The 23,297-nt window shown below is 35.9% G+C and overlaps 2 protein-coding genes across 3 annotated transcripts in view; both read left to right on the forward strand.

Annotated features, from left to right (window-relative positions):
* LOC136031107 (early endosome antigen 1-like) overlaps nt 1–23,297 on the forward strand; it is a 122,265-nt gene that overhangs the window by 92,060 nt on the left and 6,908 nt on the right. The window contains exons 9-10 of one of the 2 annotated variants that reach the window (XM_065710415.1): nt 14,726–14,956; nt 20,850–21,653. In XM_065710415.1, coding sequence (XP_065566487.1) covers nt 14,726–14,956; nt 20,850–21,653 — 1,035 coding nt within the window. The remainder of the gene's footprint in view (nt 1–14,725; nt 14,957–20,849; nt 21,654–23,297) is intronic. The other variant, XM_065710416.1, reaches the window with a different exon arrangement.
* Nucleotides 731–13,176, forward strand: LOC136031108 (polyubiquitin-C). The gene is made up of 2 exons (XM_065710417.1): nt 731–859; nt 10,441–13,176. Exon 2 carries the CDS (start codon nt 10,449–10,451, stop codon nt 12,999–13,001), a length of 2,553 nt encoding a protein of 850 aa, XP_065566489.1. The 5' UTR covers nt 731–859; nt 10,441–10,448; the 3' UTR covers nt 13,002–13,176.

Here is a 23,297-nt window from a genome sequence, read left to right on the forward strand (position 1 = left end):
TTTGGGGAGGGTGCAGTCCCCTCCCCGAAAATTGGGATAAAAAATGACCTATACCCCATGTCCCTTGACTCTCTAGATGTGAACCCTCTTATCCCCTACCCCCCAATAAAAATGCTGGAGCTATGCCTTAGGCCAGAGACAAGACGACCCGAAATAATAGGCTTCTAAGTTCTCCAATGAATTCGTAAGTTTTCGTTTCTGTAGATTAGGATTCAGTCAAACTCAGTGTGAAAGTCCCAACAAAAATTTCAATCGGTGGAGTCATTTTCTTCCTCCAAAATTTGGAAAATACCTTTTGGTTATTTTCACTAAAAATGCTCTTTTCTGGCATTTTCACTGAAAAAAACAATATTTCTCTTTCTTAGATTTTGAAAAATATATTGTGCATCCCCTTCATTTTCGTGGATTGACGCCATTAATCCAGAGCTCCTCTGAAAAAAATAAAAACTTATGTGGTCATTAGCTCTCAACAAAAACTAGCAATAAATTGGATTTGCACTGGAAAGGATTTGTATCTAAATTGCCATAAGAACAAAAATTCGCTATTTTTAACAATATGATTACTAGATGACAAAACAAACACTTTCCTTATAAAAGTTGGAAATATTAAATATCCAAAAATTCTAGTTGCAATCATTGTTTTGTTGTTTGTTATCGAAGTTTTGCAATATATGACGCAAAATAATAACCAATAGAAAGATTGGGAACATTCTGGAAATCCAATGAAAAGTGGTCTTACAAATACGTCAGAAAAATATTTTTGCTATAAATACCGCCATTTTGAAAAGTAGATCATTGTTTGGAAAACTGTTAGACTGTTGAAACTTACTGATAGTGAAACATATTTTGTGCTTCAGAGGTATTTTTTATTCTTTTACATAGAATGATTTATAAATCTGTTCAGTACGCTTTTAGTTTTCTGTAGGCTATCTTATGGACTAGGCTCTTCTTTGGTTTCCACTGATGCAGCCTGGCTAGTCTTACTTGAAAACAGGTGAAAATTATTTTTTCCTAATAGGCTATGCTAATCTTGAACGGGTAAAATGCTAGTTAGGAGTCTTGGAACGTGGCTGGGCTATGAACAAGAGGTATTCAGGGACATAGGCTAGTCTATATACAGACTAAAGTAGGCTTGGCCTTTGTCTAGGGAAGGTGTTTCTGTCTTTAGCCTCACCCTCCCCCTATATAGGCTATAATGCTCACATTTGATCATCTATAGCCTGCTGCACAGTTTATACTATTTGCTTGTTTGTAGTCTATAGGCCTATAAAACTAAATAGGTTATTACCAATTTGAGTATGCCTAGGCTGGCTAAGGACTCAAGCATTAGCTGCATTTGTTTCCATTTGCTGTTCTTATTTTTAGGAAGATGTTCTGTAAAATTCTAGTTAATTGACTTCTTGCTATCTCAGAAAGGGTTTAGGTTAGGAAAATGAAACTTTCAGGGATGAATCTGCAGGATAAAGTATATCCCGGGAAGGTATTTTGAAGCAACTACCTCCACTCCTTCTCCCTCTAGAGGATCCTGACCTTTGATGACCTTTAAAAATATGTGTTCTATAAAAATGAAACCTTGCAAAATCGATCTTCTGCTTAATTGAAGTACAACAAAATTGTTTTCAGCTTCATAACTTTGCTCAATTCCATTTTATAAGGTTTTAAAAATATGCAAATATATTTCCTAAATTTTGAAAAAACATGTTGATATGGCTCAGAATTCTACTCAAATAACAGGAATTGTATTTTCAGAACTACAGGTAGAGAAAAAGCAGCTAGTAACTGAAAATTAAGGTAAAATGTTGTTCTGTCACAATTTCAATAGGTATAGACTTGTCATGTAGGCAAATTTCAGGACCCTCTAAAGGGAGAAGGAGTGGAGGTGGGTACTTTAAAATACCTTCCCCGGACATACTTTAGCCTGTAGACCCATCCCTGAAAGTTTCATTTTCCTAACCTAAACCCTTTCTGAGATAGCAAGAAGTCAATTAACTAGAATTTTACCAGATGTTCTTAGTGTAACTCTTAGGCTATAGACTATTGTGTTTTACTTAGACTCTTAAAAAACGTTGTTTTAGCTGAGAAAAGCTAATAAGAGTATCCTTAATTTCAAACCTCATAGAATTTCTATCAGCCAGATAGAATGTAAACCACAAAGAAATTGGAAAGGATAGTTCCAAATGCAGCTAAACGAGTATTAGGGTTGCAAGAGCAGGATAGTGATTCTGACAAAGAAATCTAGCTAGAAACTGTAGGCCTAGTAGCCAATGTGGTAAAATTCTGGTTAATTAAGACTTCTTGCTATCTTGAAAAAGGTTTAGGTTAGGAAAATGAAACTTTCAGGGATGGGTCTGGAGGCTAAAGTATGTCCTGGGAAGGTATTTTGAATTACCTACCTCCACTCCTTCTCCCTCTAGAGGGCCCTGGCCTTTGATGACCTTTAAAAATATCTGTGTTATAAAAGTGAAACCTTGTAAAATAGATCTTCTGCTTAATTGAAGTATAACAAAATTGTTTTCAGCTTCATAACTTTGCTCAATCCCATTTTATAAGGTTTCAAAGATGCACAAATATGTTTCCTACATTTTGAAGAAAAAAACCATTGATATGGCTCAAAATTCTACTCAAATAACAGGAATTGCATTTTCAGAATAAAAGGAGAGAAAAATCAACTAGTAACTGAAAATTAAGGTAAAATGTTGTTTTGTCAAAATTTCAATTGGTATAGACATGTCATGCAGGCAAATGTCAGGGCCCTCTAGAGGGAGAAGGAGTGGAGGTGGGTACTTTAAAATAGCTTCCTGGGACATACTTTAGCCTTTAGAACCATCCCTGGAAGTTTCATTTTCCTAACCTAAACCCTTTCCAAGATAGCAAGAAGTCAATCAACTAGAATTTTACTACCAATGTGATGGCAGGAACTTCACAGTTGGGCTATGTTTTGTTCTTGCTGGGGAATTTTTTAGAACTGACAAAGGCTAGAATTAAATTGAAGTTGTGATCATGCTATGCTGAAAATTTTTCTGAAAGAGTATTAAGTATAGAAAATTATGTAATTTTTTGTATTGCTGATTCAGTGAACTTAGTTTTTAAATTCCCTGTTTCAAAGCATTCAGAAGATCTAAACCAACCATGGGCATATTGCTGTTACAAATGGTTTTATGAGATACTTGAATACCAACTTCAATTTAAATCAAGCCATGGCTAATTGGAGGGCAAATCTGGCATGAGTTTTTTTATTGTAAAAAAAGATGTAATTTCACTTGTGAATAAAAAGGCATCAAGTGAAGCATTCACTTTCATCCTGCTACTTGGTAACTTAGACCAAATTTTTATCAAACCAATTGCACTAGCTAAGAAATAGATATAGCCTATGCTATTTTTAGAATCAGATTTCCACCATGAATCTAAATCTGAACATTTCCATTTTAAAATATCTTTACCCTTCCCTCTCTTATAGAAATATGTGCCTTGAATTGTTTAAATGAGATTGAACTCTCTCTTATTTTGACATACTGTTAAATCAATTTAAAGAAAAGTGATTTGTAGAGAATTCAGTGCATATCCTATATACTATTTAGGGTAAATATATCACAGTTCATATCATTGACTTACCATTGAAGTGAACATACCACTCAATGCCTTTTTTATGATCTTTACAAATATAATTGACTATTGCAATTCAACAAGCACTTTTTAACCTAAACTAATCTTATTATAAATGATTGGCACTGAGAAAATATAGTATTATCTTGCCAAAAACAACTAAGAAAATGGTACTGAGAAAACATGGTATTATTTTGTTAAAAAAGACCAATAACTCATACTTTGGCAAAATTCTAGTTTATTGACTCTTGGCTATCTTGGAAAGGGGTTAGGTTAGGAAAATGAAACTTCCAGGAATGGGTCTAAAGGTTTAAGTATGTCCTGGGAAGGTATTTTGAAGTACCCACCGTCACTCCTCCCTCTAGAGGGCCCTGAAATCATGACAAGTCTTTACCTAAAGTTGCAAAGCTGAAAACAATTTTGTTGTACTTCATTTAAGCAGGAGGTCTATTTTGCAAGATTTCACTTATAACACACATATTTTTAAAGGTCGTCAAAGGTCAGGGCTCTCTAGAGGGAAAAGATGTGGAGATGGGTACTTCAAAATACCTTCCCTGGACATATTTTAGCCTGCAGATTCATCCCTGAAAGTTTCATTTTCCTAACCTAAACCCTTTCCAAGAGTGTCAAAATTCAATCAACTAGAATTTACCCATACTTTAGTTAAAAAATTTGTCATTTTTAAGAGCTCAAAAAGTGCTTAAATTTGAATTTGTGATAGAAGTGATAATTATATTTGTAGAGCATAAAACAAGGCACCAAGTGGTATGTTCACTCTATTGGCAAGTCAGTAATATGAACTGTGATGTTTACCCTATTCAGGGTATACATTTGCACATTAGGGGTGGGTGTGCTGGTAATGATCATTTATGATCAAAGTGAACATTGTTTTTGGGTTCAGGATGCAATTTTCATTCTGAAGATATGCCTAGTTCTTAGCTATCTTAATATGAATATTTGCTGTCAACTTTAAAAATTTCCTCAGGATGTACAAGTGTTTTTCATGGAAAAATTTTTGATTTTTTTTTTAGAAGTTAATTTTACACAATGGTGTAGGTTATGTTTTGTTCCACTTACCTTTTGTGAGGTGTTTCAGCCCCTTAAGAAAATTTCTGCAATTTTTTCAAAATAACATTGTACTGTTAGGACTAATGAAAATAATGCTTAACATCCTGAATCAGCTACAAATGGCAATTATTTCTCAACTTTATTTTTTGGAAACACGTTTTTAAACTTAGTTATTATGAGCTGGGAGAGTTTTTATGGTACTTGGTGTCTAAAAGTGATATATAGAGATAGTACATTCTGTTGGTTGGTCTGTCTGTCCTGGTTTTGCTAGTTTAGGCACTTCCAGGTAAGCTAGGACACTGAAATTTGGCAGGCATATCAGTAACCAGACCAGGTTAAATTAGAAATTTGTTTCCCTGATTTGACCATTTGAGGGGGGACAGTTAAAATCAGAAAAATGAGGTTTTTTTAACTTACGAATGGGTGATCAGATCTTAATGAAATTGGATATTTAGAAGGATATTGTGTCTCACAGCTCTTTTTAAATCCTGACCGGATCCAGTGACATTGGGGGAGTTGGGTGGGACCTAAAATCTTAAAAAATGCTTAAGAGTTGAGGGATTGGGGTTAAACTTGGTGGGGAAAATAAGCAGGAGTCCTAGATACATGATTGACATAACCGGAACGAATCCGCTCTATTAGGGGAGTTGGGGGGAGGGTTAACTCTGAAAAATTATAAAAATGAGATATTTTAACTTACAAAGGAGTCACTGGACCTTCATGAAATTTCATATTTAATTTGACCTCGTAACTCAGATCGCTATTTTTAATCCTGACTGGATCCAGCATGATTTGGGGGGGGGACTGGAAATATTGGAAAATGCTTAAAGCAGAGATCAGGATGAAACTAGGTGGGAAGAATAAGCACCAAGTCCAAGATATATGACTGATATAACTGGACTGGATGCACTCTTTAGTTGAGTGGGGGGGGGGGAGTAATTTGGAAGAATTAGAAAAAATGAGGTATTTGTAACTTACGAATGGGTGATCAGATTTTAATGAAATTTAATGTAAAGAAGGACCTTGTGCTTTAGAGCCCTCGTTTTAAATCCCGACCAGATCTGGTGACATTGGGGGAGTTGGATGGGGAAACCAGAATTCTTGGAAAACGTGAAAATTGACGTATCTTTATGTTACGAGTGGGTGATCGGATCTTGAAACTTAATATATAGAAGAATCTTATTTCTGATGCTCTATTTCAATTCGAATTGGATCCAGGGACATAGGGGGTTGGAGGGGGAAACAGAATTCTTGGAAAATCAGGATGAAACTTAATTGGCAGAATAAGCACAAGTTATAGATACGTGATTGGCATAATAAGCACAAGTTATAGATACGTGATTGACATAATTGGAACGGATCCGTTCTCTTTGGGTGAGCTGGGGATGTTAATTTGGAAAAATCAGATAAACTGATGTATTTTTAACTTACAAACGGGTGACCGGATCTTAATGAAATTTGATATTTAGAAGAAACTCATGTTTCATAGAGCTCTTATTCCAAATCCCGACCAGATCTGTTGACATTGGGGGGAGTTAGGGGGAGAAACCGGAAATTTTGGAAAATGCTTAGAGTGGAGAAATCGGGATGAAACTTGGTGGGTAGAATAAGGAAATGTGGTAGATACTTGATTGACGTAACCTTACTGGATCCGCTCTTTTTGGGGGAGTTTGGGGTGTGGTTCAGTGCTTTGGCAAGTTTGGTGCTTCTGGATGTGCTAGGACAATGAAAATTGATAGGTGTGTCAGGGAGCTGCACAAATTGACTTTATGAAGTCGTTTTCTCTGATTCGACCATCTGGGGGGCTGAAGAGAGAGGAAAAAATTAGAAAAAACGAGGTATTTATAACTTACGAGTGGGCGATCGGATCTTAATGAATTTTGATGTTTAGAAGGAGCTCGTGACTCAGAGCATTTATTTTAAATCCTGACCGGCATTAAGCCTCTGATTTTCCTTCTAAATCAATCTATTGATTTTTAAAATTTTGCTAGAGCTCATACCATAGGAGCTCTTAGCTCATCCAGTCTCATCACAAGTGCCATATCTCTTAGCTCTTTTTTCTTGGGGTTGGAGGCAAATGTAGACTACTGGTTTCTGCCACACTATCAATTCCATAAATATTGCAATTCTTGCTCAACAATGTTACAATTTAAGCTAATTTTGCTGCATTGGGTGCTTGTCCCCTTTATTCTGATAGATAACCCTGCAGTTACTATGGGTTGTTTTGAGTCTCTTAATGGCTATTTTTTTTGTAGCTAGATAATGGTAATGTGTAATTTCACTAAAAACGGTATTAGCCTTGCAAAACTATTAGAATCACACATTTTACAATAGCTACTTAACAGTTGTAGACTAGGCTTTGTGATCTATCTGCATCTTATTCAGGTATTATATGCTAGCTATTTGGTGGGGTTTACAAAGGTATTAGGCTACTATGGGATGACAAATTTTTCAAAATGGTGGAACTGCAGTTCAGGCTGAATCTGTGATTAGGGGGTGGTTTACATCAGAAAAATGATTGCAATATTAGAATATAGTATACGGAATCTTGTGGTACTAATTTTTTTTCATGTTTCCTTCAGAAGTGGTCAACCTCTATACATTACCCTGATTCCGAATGTCATTATTACTGCCCCTTCAAATATGCCTTGTCCCCTTAATACAGCCAAATACATCTGAAAGCTATACGCAGAACAGCTGATCTTGTCAATTTTTTAAAATTATATAATCATTCCACTTGTAAATGCAAGTGTACTAATAAACATGTAGCATGTTTTTATTAATCTATATTCACTTTCATTTTCATCTATTCTCAAATTGTAAGTAATATCCCAGACCTGAAATTCTCATAAATACACTAGGGTTATGTACCTGATTAGTGTGATCTTGAATAAAACAGGTGATTTGGGCTAGCCTATTTCTGAAGATGCTAGTAGTTTTAAAAAAGCAACAAACAAAATTGTTAGTTTAAATTAATACCATTCATAGATTTTCTATTGATTGATCTATTTTTTGGCTTGGTTTTCCCTTCGTCTTCTGTCAACAGTGGTAAAGACAGACTTGGACATCAACAAAGGCAATGTCCACATTTCTTTTATATTCTAGACTTTTGTGCACCTGCTGTCGAATTGTATGAATTTGTCCAGTAGTTGACTGTCCTGGTGATAACTTGCTGGGGGGCAGATAACTTGCTCCCTGCTCGTGGAGTAACATGGCTTAAGTTTTCTGGATACAATGAGCAGTTGTGCCATGATTGTTAGATTTTTGCTTTGCTTCCTTCTCTCTTATAAACTTGTGCACAAGTATGCCGTTCTTCAAATGCAACAGCAACATTTCAGTCTTATTACAATAGTGTAGTCAGAAGATCAGATGATGGACAACCTTGTTTCTGGATTGCTTATTTAAGACTACACGTCCCGATTTTGTTATTGTTCTTCAGCTTTTGGATTGCAGCTGAAATTCTTTTTTTCAACTACTACCATTAGGGGTGCGTGTATGATTAGCTGCAGTAGCAACAAATTGGTCTTCAATTTGATTGGACAGATCTGTATTTAGTAGTTCTTGAAGCTTGTAAGTGATACTGGGGCATCTATGTCATTTTTTTCAAGAACTTGGTATGTCATTTTTTTTGTCAAGATCCCTAAGTCTATCAGTAGCATGGTGTTGCACCTTTCTAGTTGCTTATATGCTGTCATGTCTGGTCAGCCTTCTTGTCTGGTTAATTAAGGTAAGGAGCCAAATGCTAATCCAGTCTTCCCTCTTGTCCTGCTATATTCTAGCAATCTTAGTTGCAGCCAGTGGTGTAAGTAGCCAGTGTCCAGGGGGGGGGGCAGTGAATTTTACTGGCTGGTTTGGATGATTTTGTTATTCCGATTTTTTTATATACTGACTGATCTTCCATGTTGCTGTGCCATAACTTGTTTCGATCGACCTTTTTACCTAGTAAAATAAGAGTCATGAAAGTAGTCATTCTTTGCGCCACAATTTTACCGACTTTTTTTTTTACCTACTCACAGAAAACATTGGGGGGTGTCTCCTCATGCGATGTAAATGCAACTGGTTGCAACTGCAAGACCGTTTCTTTCTGAAGACCCTCCGTGCACACTCACTATCATCAAGCTTCTCACGGGTATTGAATCTGTAGTGTATCTTGACCTAAAACCGCTTAGCAAGAATAGGCTCATGCTGAATGCAGTTGTTTCAATTTTCTCAGGTGATAGGCTATTCTTTGTAGCATTAAAGCAAAGCGTGGTTTTAGCTACAAACAAGCCCATGGCTTTTCCAGAGTTCTGCAGCTTTCAACTTCTGCTTGTTTGAAAAATTCAAATAGAACATGAGGTTCTCAGCCAGAAGTTCTCAAGCAATAGTAGGGAACAGTTTAGATCTCAAAATGGTGACACCAGCTTCTATCAAAACTGGATACATTTACAATAGAAAATAACAATTTATCAGACCAAAATAGCTCACCAACAAGTTTTCAACTGAAAATACGGTGCAAAATTAAGGCTTTAAAACGATCAGAAATTATTGTGTAAATGATGGATCTACCCCTTCCTCCACCCTTGCTCTTAATGCTAAAATCATGATGTTACTTTATAAATTTATTGTAAAATTCAATGGCCCTTGTGTGAAAGTAGTCTTTCCTAAAGAATCAAGACAAAAAGTCTTAACTTTATTGTAATGAGCCAAGGGGACGAGGAAGATTATTGTCCCTCCTATACGAAATGATATCTGTTTTTGTTCAATTTTTTGACTGTTTTCATGCCATAAATTTCCCCCCTTCTTTTCGTGTCTCCTGGAAAATTATCCAGAAAAATTTTGATTAAACTAATGAATTTATATGCATATGTGGAATCAGCATAAAGTCATTTGGGTAAATGTTTACTTTTGTTCCAAGTGCTCTAAAGTGCGTATTACTGCATATAGCAAAGATTTTGACAATCCCATATTGTTTCCTTGTCATTATTAGAGAAGCGAATCCATTTCTGGTTGACCCTCCTCCTCCATAGGGCAAACTAAAAATGCATATGATGATGTGTATGTCCTTATATTTTATGTGTTCACCATCAAAACGTGATCGTTAAGATTATTTATATAACGTGATCGTTAAGATTATTTATATAACGTGATCGTTAATATTATGTATAAGTTATAGTACTGACATTTTCAGGGAGAAAATAACTAGTAGCAAATGAACAAGATTGATCACGTTTTGATGGTGAACGCGTAAAATGTAAGGACGTACTCATCACGAAATGATGAAATTCACCATAATTCCAAATTTGTATCCCTTATAGTGGATTCAAAATTATATTTTAAGCCTTTCACTCCAAGAAGTGATAACACAATGGTTTTTTGTGCACATAAAACATATTTTATATATAATATGTTGTAAGAAACTTGAAAATTTAAATTGATTTGTTTGGCTCCACTTTGTTGCTTTACATTAATTACACAATTTATAAACCAAGTTTTGCTAAAAATGCTTTTTGGATAAAAATGTAGTTAATCAATAACATAAAACTAAACAAAAAATATGTGTATTTACTGGGTGGTTTACCTCCATTCTGACCTTAATTAGAATTTTGCCTTTGAATTACCATAGCTGAGCTGACAACACTTAAAATTCAAAATAGGAAAAACGTAACTAAAATGTAAGAATTTGTTTAATTCGAAATACTACAATATACAAATAGGAAGCCTTGTTTCACAACCACCTTCTCTTCCTAGACAGCTTTTTATGATTTCAAAGTCTTCCTTTTTTTTCAGGTTGAATCATGCAGATTTTCGTGAAAACGCTCACAGGAAAGACAATTACGCTTGAAGTCGAGCCTTCAGACACAATTGAAAATGTAAAAGCAAAAATTCAAGATAAAGAAGGCATTCCTCCTGATCAACAGCGTCTGATTTTCGCTGGCAAGCAGCTTGAAGATGGTCGTACTCTGTCTGACTATAACATACAGAAGGAATCGACACTTCACTTGGTTCTTCGTTTGAGAGGGGGTATGCAGATTTTTGTTAAGACCTTGACGGGAAAAACAATTACTCTTGAAGTAGAGCCATCTGACACCATTGAGAATGTTAAGGCCAAGATCCAGGACAAAGAGGGCATTCCTCCCGATCAGCAGCGTTTGATATTTGCTGGTAAGCAGCTAGAAGATGGCCGTACACTGTCTGACTATAATATCCAGAAGGAATCCACCCTCCATCTCGTTCTTCGTTTGAGAGGTGGTATGCAAATTTTTGTCAAAACCCTTACGGGAAAAACCATAACTCTAGAAGTCGAACCATCAGATACCATTGAAAATGTGAAAGCTAAGATACAAGATAAAGAAGGCATTCCCCCTGACCAGCAACGTCTCATTTTTGCTGGCAAGCAACTTGAAGATGGCCGCACCCTATCCGATTATAATATCCAAAAAGAGTCGACACTTCACCTTGTGCTTCGATTGAGAGGTGGCATGCAAATTTTCGTCAAAACCCTTACTGGGAAAACCATAACTCTCGAAGTTGAGCCTTCAGACACTATTGAAAATGTAAAGGCTAAAATTCAGGATAAAGAAGGTATTCCCCCTGACCAGCAGCGTCTTATTTTTGCTGGTAAGCAGCTTGAAGACGGCCGTACTCTCTCTGATTATAACATACAGAAGGAATCAACGCTTCACCTTGTGCTTCGTTTGAGAGGTGGTATGCAAATTTTTGTCAAAACTTTGACTGGGAAGACCATTACTCTTGAAGTAGAACCATCTGATACTATTGAGAATGTCAAGGCTAAGATCCAAGACAAGGAAGGCATCCCTCCTGACCAGCAGCGTCTCATTTTCGCTGGCAAACAGCTAGAAGACGGCCGTACACTATCTGACTATAACATCCAGAAGGAATCCACCCTCCATCTTGTCCTTCGTTTAAGAGGTGGTATGCAAATTTTTGTTAAAACCCTTACTGGAAAGACCATAACTCTTGAAGTCGAACCATCAGATACCATTGAGAATGTCAAGGCAAAGATCCAAGACAAAGAGGGCATCCCTCCTGATCAGCAGCGTTTGATATTTGCTGGTAAACAGCTAGAAGATGGCCGTACATTATCTGACTATAACATCCAGAAGGAATCCACCCTCCATCTTGTCCTTCGTTTGAGAGGTGGTATGCAAATTTTCGTTAAAACTCTTACTGGAAAGACCATAACTCTTGAAGTCGAACCATCAGATACCATTGAAAATGTGAAAGCGAAGATACAAGACAAAGAAGGCATTCCCCCTGACCAGCAGCGTCTTATTTTTGCTGGCAAACAACTAGAAGACGGCCGCACACTATCTGACTACAACATCCAGAAGGAATCCACCCTCCATCTTGTCCTTCGTTTAAGAGGTGGTATGCAAATTTTTGTTAAAACCCTTACTGGAAAGACTATAACTCTTGAAGTCGAACCATCAGATACTATTGAGAATGTCAAGGCAAAGATCCAAGACAAAGAGGGTATCCCTCCCGATCAGCAGCGTTTGATATTTGCTGGTAAACAGCTAGAAGATGGCCGTACATTATCTGACTATAACATCCAGAAGGAATCCACCCTCCATCTTGTCCTTCGTTTGAGAGGTGGTATGCAAATTTTCGTTAAAACTCTTACTGGAAAGACCATAACTCTTGAAGTCGAACCATCAGATACCATTGAAAATGTGAAAGCGAAGATACAAGACAAAGAAGGCATTCCCCCTGACCAGCAGCGTCTCATTTTTGCTGGCAAGCAACTTGAAGATGGCCGCACTCTGTCCGATTATAACATACAAAAAGAATCGACACTCCACCTTGTCCTTCGATTGAGAGGTGGGATGCAAATTTTCGTCAAAACTCTTACTGGAAAGACCATAACTCTCGAAGTTGAGCCTTCAGACACCATTGAAAATGTAAAGGCTAAAATTCAAGATAAAGAAGGTATTCCCCCTGACCAGCAGCGTCTTATTTTTGCTGGCAAACAGCTAGAAGACGGCCGCACACTATCTGACTATAACATCCAGAAGGAATCCACTCTCCATCTTGTCCTTCGTTTAAGAGGTGGTATGCAAATTTTTGTTAAAACCCTTACAGGAAAAACAATAACTCTTGAAGTTGAACCATCAGATACTATTGAGAATGTCAAGGCTAAGATCCAAGACAAGGAAGGCATTCCCCCTGACCAGCAGCGTCTCATTTTTGCTGGCAAACAACTAGAAGACGGCCGCACACTATCTGACTACAACATCCAGAAGGAATCCACCCTCCACCTTGTCCTTCGGTTGAGAGGTGGTACGCAAACCTCTGGCAAGACCTTTATGACAGAACTAACTCTTTAAAGTGACACTATGAGGCTCCATTGATAACGTCAATTGTATCAACCAGAAGTGTTAAATTTTTGATTCTTTGGCTTCGAAAAACATTTAAAAAATTTTTGTTTGGATTCTTTGGATTTTTTTTTTTTTTTTTTTTTTTTTGTTATACAATCGATAGATTAAAAGCTTGTGCACAGTATTGGTTCTTCTTTTTCACTTAGTTATCCAATGATTGAAATAATTTGTTAAAAAATAATTGGATGAAGGGTTGAATCGAATCTGACTTGAAAAGCTGTTTCCAAGGGCTGGCAGGCCATTTGGGCGGCTTTCCCTAAAATGTGCATAGCGGAGATACGCTCTAACTGGTCCATCACCTAGCCTGTAGTTTTCATTCTCACTTTATGCTTTTGAATTAGAGTAGTTTCTTTTTTTATTATTTTTTAAAAGGTAGCTTATTTGATGGGCTGACTGAATGATCCGAGAATAGTACAGATGGTTTAATGTAAAGCACTAAGCCAACTAAAGCTTCACTATGATTAACTACAGTTAAAGATGCAATTAGACATTAACTCAAAATCAGATAGGTTTTAAAAAATCAGTTCTGAGGATAATTTCGAGTGGTCTTGGCAGTCAAGATAACGTGATCTTTCTCCGAATTGCCAAGCACAGACAGAAACGATAGGGCAGGTGTCCAGCATTGAAGTGGACTAATTTCGAGAAAGTAAAAAGGTATACGGTAAATTTAATTCTGGTATTTTACCACCAGTTGACAATGACAGTAAAGGGGGTCTATAAAATAGTGTATGCTTTCAGCAAGCCAATCTTATGGCACACGTTTAGCACTAATATCCACAATGCCAAGTGCTCCTTGTGAAAAAAAATGGATGTATACTATTGCAATCAAAATTTTTCGGTGTTCTTGTACATTGACTGAGCTAAAAGATAAATCGGCTTTCCTATGAAATATAGAACTTGTATCATAAATTATATTTAATTGGAGCCATAAGGAGGGTGAAATTGTTTGACCTTACACGACAGATACTCAAATTTCTCTGGTCGTTAATTTTATCTGAGATATCACCTGAGGTTGTACATTGCACAGTGTATGTATATGCCACCAAATTTGATGCAAAGTATACTCATTGACTCATTGACTCAACTAAATTATTCTGCTACGCCAGGGGTACACATACCACAATGAGAAACATGGACGTAAACGTTAGCGTGATTTGAAATTGGCGGTTGAAGAAACTTCAGCCCTAAGCATCTCCCCATCCTTGCGTACGTTTATTGCCTTAGCCAATCCTCCAAGTAAATTGTCAGCCCTTGCCCCCTGTCTCTAAGCAATAACTGAACTTTTATGTTGAGTAGGGGTGACGGGGTGGGGCAGTCTGCTACCTTCCCAAGAAGACTTAAGTTCGGACATGTTTATATTCAATTTATTCAAATAAAACAAAAACTAAAAAGAACACAAATAATGATAAAGATCCTACGGAAGCAAACTTGTTGAGGACCATAACAAAAAAAATCGGAAACAAATATATGACGGTTTCTGATAGGAATTCTTTTTACAGTCCCTCCCCTTGAAGAAATTTTGCAGCATCCCTACCAGAAAAATTCCAAAGAGCAGTATTGTATACAAGTTTCTTTGATTGTAAATGAGAAATTACAATTCAACTGGAAATTTTTCTTTTCTTTTCCATTGTATCATAAAAATTCGGTCAAGGTAAGGTTTGTTTTCAATCTAGGTTGTTTTTCAACGCCAACTGGCTGAGCTTCGAGATGCATCAACTCATCAGCTACAAGAAGTTCAGAAAAGATTACAAGAAGCTCAGAAAATGCTCTATGATTCGAAACATGAAGTAGAAGTTGTAGTCCAAGAAAAAAGTAGACAAGAACAATTGCTGACAAAAGCACATCAAGAAATTAAGCTTGAAAAACTTAAAAATGAAAATATTGTCAATGAGCTACAAAAACAGGTCTGTGTGTTGTTTTTATTTTTAACGCATAAAAGTTGCTAAGACAATTGGCATGGCGGTTTTCATAAGTAAGGTCCCACAAGCAAAACGAAGGTGGGAAATTGAAAAGAAGATAATGTCATATCCTAACGAACGGTGTATCTCATATTTTCATAATCCTACTGGAAAGCAAAATATATATTTAAATGTCTGTAATAAGTTTTTCGTGAGGAAGGATAATAATGATTTCTAAAAAATCGTAACTTGGTATTGAATAATTTGTCCTTAATTTCTGCTAACAGTGAACATTAATACTTATTCAAATTGAAAGGTTTTGTAGCTGAACTTCAGTTGATATTAAACGAGATACATGTCCGTAATGTTAGAAAAAGGATTGAGGTCGTCTTCTACATTCTTGTTAAATTTGGAAATCATTATCGTAATTAAAGATTTTGCTAAATAACAACGAATTGATTCTTCCATTCTTTCTTAGACCGTATGAACCAGAGCAAGCAACAGGGAATAAACTTTTGGAGTTACAACCATGATTTCAATGCCTAAAAATTTAGCGTAACTTCAAAATTTGTAGATTTCTGCTTCTATTTTTTTTCTATCTATTTAAGCTCCATTGGCAGGTTATTCTGCATTAATCTCTCGATTTCCTTATCAGCTTTAGCAGCTGCCAGGTTTTACTCACCTTAATTCTAAACCTAATAGAATGATTAGTAACAGAGTTTACTCTTCTTCAAAAATCAGAATATTTTTTTGTAAGAATAAGTATATTTTTGAATACTTTTGGGAAAAACTCAAATTAAAAGATCAATTAAATTGCATGCAAAATGAAACAAAATACAGTAAATTTTAAACGACTGGGAATAATCAATAATACAATTTAGTTATTATACATATAATCGTAAAAAGAAAATCAAACAAACCAAAATTACAGAAAGATTTATTGCTTTGGAAGATTGTAACACATGTAGACTTGTCTCTATGCAATGTCCTACGCCTTAGAATAGTTTACAGGAGGAGTAGAGATGCTCAAAAATCATCCTGCCTGAATAGATACCATGTTTTGATTTTTATAATAGCCATGTAAAATGTACCTCTTTCATAACAGGACATTCTCTCCCTCGGAATTAATCCCCTATATATTCAAGCATTAAAAAAAATAGATTAGCGAAATAAAAGCAAAATTTAAACTTAACTATCCAGCTGTCAAATTGACCCTCTTTCTCTTTATTGTCCTATTCAACTAAACAAGATGAACAGGCTAAAAAAAAAAAAAATTCGTCCCAAGAGAAACTTATCAAATATTTTTGATAAAAAATTGGAAGTAAAAATTTACTTTTGCCAATATTCACCAAAACTAAAAATGAAATTCCCATGACAATTGTTACACCGGCAGTAATTGGTTTTTGCGCTGGTTTTAAATATGTAAAGTGCTTTCAGTTTATTGTTACCCCACCCAAAACCAAACATCTGAGAAAATTTGCCTGATTTTCGAAAAGAAGGGAAACACCCCGCAAAACAGCAAGCGATCTTATTGAAAATCCTTTTACTAGATACATCATATCAGAGAACTCTACCGTAGACGTTTCAAGCTTCGAGCTTCGATCTTCAAAATGTAGAACTTCGTATGTTTATTTTTAAGGAAAACATCGTCAATGCATTTTTATTTGTTTTGTTTTTTCCCAGGGGTGATGGTATCAAGCCGAAGGTCCAAGATAATCGGGAGGGGGTTCATTCGAATGTAAATTTTAAAACTTTTTGACCATACAGATTGGGCCAGGGGAAAGTCTTGTTTTCTGCCATTTTAGGGCACCAAACTACGACTTTCCCCCGAAGAGGACGAATTTGCAATCAATTTAAAGTTTTGAGAGGTTAATTGATTTCAAAGTACCAATTGCTATTTTTCATGCTTCCCACTTGCAAAAGAAGTAATATCACACGGTGGCAATCCTGGATTCAACCAAGTTGATTCGCTTTATTTGTAATGAAATTAGGCTACGTTTGACGATCTATGATTGCGTATCAGCTGTCATAAGAGGGGGGGAGGTTAGTCTTTGTTTAAGTGGGGGTTGAGTAGTAAATTTTAATTGACAAACTGCTTACTCTTCATGAGGCTTTAGATAAATGTTGAAAGAGGTAGGGGGAAATAGGAATTAACTATAATGTTTTTCTATACAGCTCAAATGATGCACTCCCATATCTACTTGCACAGAGGTGGAAAACGCAAGGCAAGTCATCATCAACTCTGCCAGGAAATTTCTATAGAGTGGAAAATACTGCCAGGAACTTAGTTTTCAGCAATTTTAAATTGTAATAATTTTCTTTTTCTATTTATGTGAATTAATTAAAGGTATTTAAACAAATGTATGTAATGTATTTATAGATAAGAAAATACTATTGTAGAGGCTGTGATAGCTTGATTTATGTAGAAGATCAAAAGTCTCACAGAATTTCCATTCATACAAACAACAATACTCCTTTTCATCCAGCCGAAATTCTTTAGTAGGCATATCAACAAGGAATTTCTACCAAAATTGCTATTCATCGCCAATTTTTTAAGTATATTCAAATTTTATCCAAAATTGAAATTCCAAATTTAAACATAGGACGGTACTAATCAATTTACATTTATTGAATTATACATTCTAAAAGCAATTAACCAGGGGTTTAAGGGACCGGTACCTCAAATTATATCTTGGTTAGGCCTGGGTATGATTTGGACAACAATCAGAAATTAAATAAAAAAAGAGCTTTTCAACTGAAAGCAAGGACGGATTCGAAACCTATTTGAACAGATTATTCTTTATATGAAGGGGGCTATCTCCTCTTTAATCTTTACTGTGAAGTTTGGTTTTTATTCAAATTTTTAAAGAAAAATTGCAATTGTAAAAAAAGATTTTTCAAAGCACTAAAAAACGTTTGCTTAATGAACAAGGTGTTGAGAAGGGGGCAGTCCCCTTCTATACAGAGTAATTTCAATTTGTTTTAAGTTTTATACTTGCTCCTTACTTTAGTTAAAAACCTTTTCTATTTGTTTAATTACATTTCATAAAACTTTTTTCATGAAAAAATATTTGGTCGAAATTGTAATATTCAAAGTATTGATGGCGCGTTCGGGAGCGGCAAGATCTATATTTGCCCCCTTCCCCCCTCCCCTATGAGAAAAAAACGCCAGCTCTGGGTCTAGTCATAAATATCCTCCATTTTTTTCGCTCAAATATTTTTCGGGATAAGAAAAACATAAAAAAAAGTGATAAATTCATTCTTAGTTTATGGATTTCCTCTACATAAAATTTTCTGGTTTTTACTGAACGAACCCAAGGATGTCCTCATTTACCGTCTGTTCTGAAGTGAAGCTTTTTCTATTCAAACGATCCTTCAAATAACAGAAAAGGTGGAAGTCTGTTGGAACATGATCTGGAGGGTATAGTGGATGAAGTGACACAGACCAACTCAGTTGAAGAATTTTTTCTCGATAAACCTTTGCAGTGGCCTTGCATCGTCATGCCGCAGAATGTCTCTTTTACGGCTGACGAGCGCAGGACGATTTTCAATAGTTTTTCTTGAATTCTTAACAGCTGCTGAACATACATGTCTACAGCAACAGGTAGTGGGAGACGTTGATTGTGATGTATTGAGTTTCTCTGCTAATTTTCTTGTTGACTGATTCGGAATTTCAATTATAGTTTCAAAACAATTAGTTGCTGAACAATTTTGATTTCAAAATCTAAATGGTGAACCCTTCTTGGTTTTGTCTTTCAAGACTGTATCTTTAGAATGAAACCTTGTAAACCAATTCCTTACTACACAATCTATTGTCACTTCTTAATCGTGAACTCTGCATAGTTTTTGAGTCATAGTTGCTACTAGGTGTCTTGTTTAAATTCTCGAAGCATCATATGTCGAAAATATAGCCATACAGGCCCTGCTACAATATACCGCTAGAGGTATACAGTGGCATCGATTGACGAAAGTTTAGGGGAAGGGGCAAAATGTATTTTTCAGTATCTGGGGGGAATTTTTATACAATTTTTTTTTTCATAATTTTGGTGGGAGGCACAGGCTTCCTGTCCAAGTGAATAGCTTCACTTACCTAAGTAGCATCATAGACAGTTCAATAGAGTAGCCAAAGTAAAGGGTGATAAGTCTTCTTTGTATTACTTATTTATTTTATCTTATTTTTCCACCAAGCCACTTCGTATGAAGGAGTTGTCTTAGAAATTTTGGAAGGGGTAAATTCGACTGGAAACTGAAAGCTGTAGTGCTCTTTCTAAGAGAAAAAATGATGCAACCAGCCCCTCCCCTTTCACTCGCCCTTTTCTGCTGCCCTTCCCCCAAAGACATCAGATCAACATTTTGAGAAATTCATTTGGTGAGGGTAGTTGAAAGTTATTGTATATGCCCGAGGAACGACATGACCCCCAACAGCCTTTGGGGCAAGGGGTTTAAGTTATGCAAGTTGCACACTGTTTACATACAGAGTTTGTTATCGGGTTGAGAACATGTTCGACCCCTGCCCTGGGCCTAAAAAAAGGCTCCAAAAGGGTATGATGATGAAACTTTCTGGGAACGTTGAGTGGGATGTTGATTTAAAGCAAAACAAACTGTGTGGATGTACGGGGTCAAAACGTTGTGTCAGCGATAGTTCAGGAACGGCTGGGGTATTCAGTTGAAACTTTCAGGGACAATATTTGTTGCTACTACTGCTATTGAACTAAATCAAATTTTTCTGAGTGATTTCAGGTTTTCAAGATTGTATAGATTCAATGTCTCAGGATAAAATATGGTATTAACTTTTAGAGTTGAGGTGGATGCAAAACAAAATCAGAAGGCGCTGTGTGCATGCAGGCTGTCAAAAGAGCTTATCAGTAATATCTCAGGAATAGCTGGGGGTATTAAGTTGAATCTCTTGAGGCTATACTAAATCAAAATAGTTTAAGTACATCAATTTTGATAAAGTGGCTAAGATGCAATACCTGAGAAGCGGAATGGGGAACTAAGTTGAAAACTTCTGGGAGAGTTAATGGGGATGTAAAACTAAATCAAAAGACACTATGTATGTACAAGATGTGAAAATGAATAGCAATATCTCAGGAACTGCTAAGGTTATTAAGTTGAAACTTTCGGTACTACTACTATTACAACTACTGTGGAACTAAATCAAAAGAGTCATCTAGACTGTCAAAATGGCATAGGTCTATTTATCATTCAGTGGCTAAAATTAATCTTTGGATATTATTCCCTAGGTTTACCGAGTTGATGGTTATTTTTACTGAATGATTAATGATATTAACAATCATGGCTGTATCTATGGTGAAACAAGAAGCGACTGGGTCAAAACCGCTGTATTACTTAAATCCCAAAGAAAGAATACCTGACAAATGTCTATATAATATATTACAAAGTATGGTCCATTGTACAGCTATATTCCATGAATGTTGGGTACTTAGTCTTATTTTCTCAACTTTCTCTAAGTAACATGGTTTTGGGCTTTTTCCCAAAGTCATTTTTTTGTTTCTAATGCAATTCATTACGCTAAATTCTCAATTTTTCTATCAGCCACAGTTTGACGTTTTTGAATAAAAAACAATTTGTCTGTTTAGGGTTACCAAAAAAAAAAATTCATTTTGTACGTTTATTATAGAATATCCTCAAAATAAATATATGTTTTTAGTATTTAATAGCTATTTTTGGGCATTTTCCCCTATTTTTACTGAATTCTTTTATGGAGGCTGAAGATTAGAAGTCTATTCAGTCTTTTGAATGTGAAAACATATCAATTATTTGCCTGGCAGGTGTTGCTAGGCAGCAGTGGCTGCGGTTGCTCTATTCGGTATTTAAATAGCTTGTTCTTTGACATTTTCATTTTGTTCAACAGAATGGCATTTTATTTGTTTTTTAGATATCAATATGTCAAGACCAAATACAGAAACTTGAAGAAGTCAGCCAAGAGAAGTTTAAGGCCGAGAATGATCTCAAATCCCTATCAGTAAAATATGCACAAATTGAAGAAGAAAGAAAGAAAACCGTCTCAGAATTGTACACGCTGAATGATGAGATTCAAAGCTTAAAATGTGAAATTAAAAACTTACAGGATCAAATATTAGTCAAAGTTCAAGCAGGAAAGAAAGCAGAGGATGAAGTTCAGCAGTTAAAAGAACAAACTGAAGCATTAAAAGAAGACATAAAAAGAGTAAAACAGGAATTTAATTCGAAGGAGAGGGAATGCATGAATATCAAATTGACGTTGGAAGAGACAGAAAAGAATCTTAGTTTATCAATGGATCATAATTCCAGTTTAAAGACTGAAATTGATGACAAATGTGATGAAATACAGCGTCTAATGGATGATTTGAAGGATAAAGAAAAAGAGATAGAATCGGAAAAGGCAGAAATCGAAACTCTAAGGAAAGAAAATGAATTGGTGAGAAACGAAGTTGAAGAAAAAGATATTCAAAACAAAAAACTGATAAATGATATGGGAACTCTGAATAAAGAACTAGAATCTAAAAATGACGAAGTTGAGAAAGGAAAATCAGCACTGATAAATCTAGAGAAGAACATACTAGTCTTGAGAAAAGAAATGGAAAATAAAAATTTGGAATTGGAGCAAATTGAAAGTAGGAAAAGTGAGTTGATTGCAGAATTGGAGGCCATGAAAAAGGCGAAAGATGACTTGGAGTCATCTCTTCAAAATCTTTCACAAGTGAGCGTTCTTTGTCACCCTTTCATTAACTTTTTCTGCTGTATTTCTGTATTTGTTATATAATTGCAATTCAATTTAATTAACTAAAACAGAAGATTGAAATTTAGACTGATTTTACTTCATAAGCCTAAGAAAAGACAAACCTTTTATTCTTCGATTGAAGCGTCGAAGAAAACGGCAAAGATTTTGAAATTTTATGTAAATAGTGCTAAAAGAAATATAACTAGGAATGCGGCGCTGCGAGGGAAAGGAGATCAGGGTTTTGAAGCTCCCCCTAAGGCTTCGATTAATTTCCTGGAAAACTCTTTAAAGTAAATTTTATCTTTTAATTTTCACGATTTTTTTGGGGGGGAGGGTTCTTAAAAGCCCCTACCCACTTTGGACCAGGATTGCGAGTTTTAACCCGCGTCAAAATTGGTTTGGGCCTGCGCGCATATATAAATTACTCGTATTATGTGTATAATAGATACGTGAAACAAAATATTCTATTTTACTGTACAAAATCACTGCTTGTTACAATTTAAATCTAAAGATAGACTGGACTAAAACTAATGAATTATTTAATTAACTTATAAGAGGTAGTTCAAGGGTAAGGCTTATAACCCTTGCCCTGAGGGCTGTTGGGAGTTGTCATCCTTAAAGACCTAATTTTCGGAAATTAAACTAGGCTTAAGAAAATGGCTATCTAAAATTTTGATTGGATGTGTTTGGGGAAATGGTGTGTTTAAGAGGGGGGGGGTAGTTGCCCTCTAATCACTTTTGGCTATTAAAAGGGGCACTAACCACTTCAATTTCCAGTCTACTAAGCCCTTTTTGAAGTTTCTACGACAACAAATGGCCATCTCAAAATTTGTGTCAGATGTATTTTGAGAAAATACGAGGTGTGTATGGGGGAGTATCCGCCCTCTGATCACTCTAAATCTTTGATTACCAATTTTTCATTACCAATCCAATTAGCCCCTTCCGAAGTTTACACGATCACCCTTTTTATATAAACTTTAAATGCCCCCGGGCCATAACTTACAACCCTTGTCTTGAGGGCTGTGGGGGTATCATCCTCAAAGACACAATCTCCAGATTTTTCAACAATGTTTGGAAGTATTGCTCGCACCTTGGCGTTGATAGCTGTTTGAGGTATCCATTTAGGTCATGAATGTATACAAAAATAAATAGGGAACCTAACACAGATCCCTGTGCCACACCGCAATATACCAACATCTCTTCTGACAGGAGAGCAAAGAGTATGGCTGTACCCAGCCATACTCTTTGCTTTCTCCCCTGAAGAAATGAAGCTATCAATTTTAGGCTTTTATAACGGATTCCAGCATTTTCAAGCTCAGCCAATAAAATCTCATGATCAACACCGTCAAAAGCCTTCATAATATCCAGAAAAATTAAACCCACCTTTAAATCTAAGTCTTAACAAATGTAGTCAAAAATAGGAAAGCATGCTCTTTAGGCATATTTTTCCTAAAACCAAATTGACAGAAGTGAAAAAACCTTTTTTCTTTTAACTAATCCATCAGTCGTCTATAAATCAATTTTCAAAAACACGAGAAATCAGTGGAAGTACAGATACCGGACGGTTCTTGCCCATATCTTCCTTATCGCCTCTTTTATACAGAGGAATAACCAACGCACTTT

The sequence above is a fragment of the Artemia franciscana genome, chromosome 9 (assembly GCF_032884065.1).
Source record: "Artemia franciscana chromosome 9, ASM3288406v1, whole genome shotgun sequence".
Taxonomy (NCBI): domain Eukaryota; kingdom Metazoa; phylum Arthropoda; class Branchiopoda; order Anostraca; family Artemiidae; genus Artemia; species Artemia franciscana.

Coding starts and splice junctions, on each gene's coding strand:
- LOC136031108 (XM_065710417.1), top strand. CDS start 10,449: ATGCAGATTTTCGTGAAAACGCTCACAGGAAAGACAATTACGCTTGAA.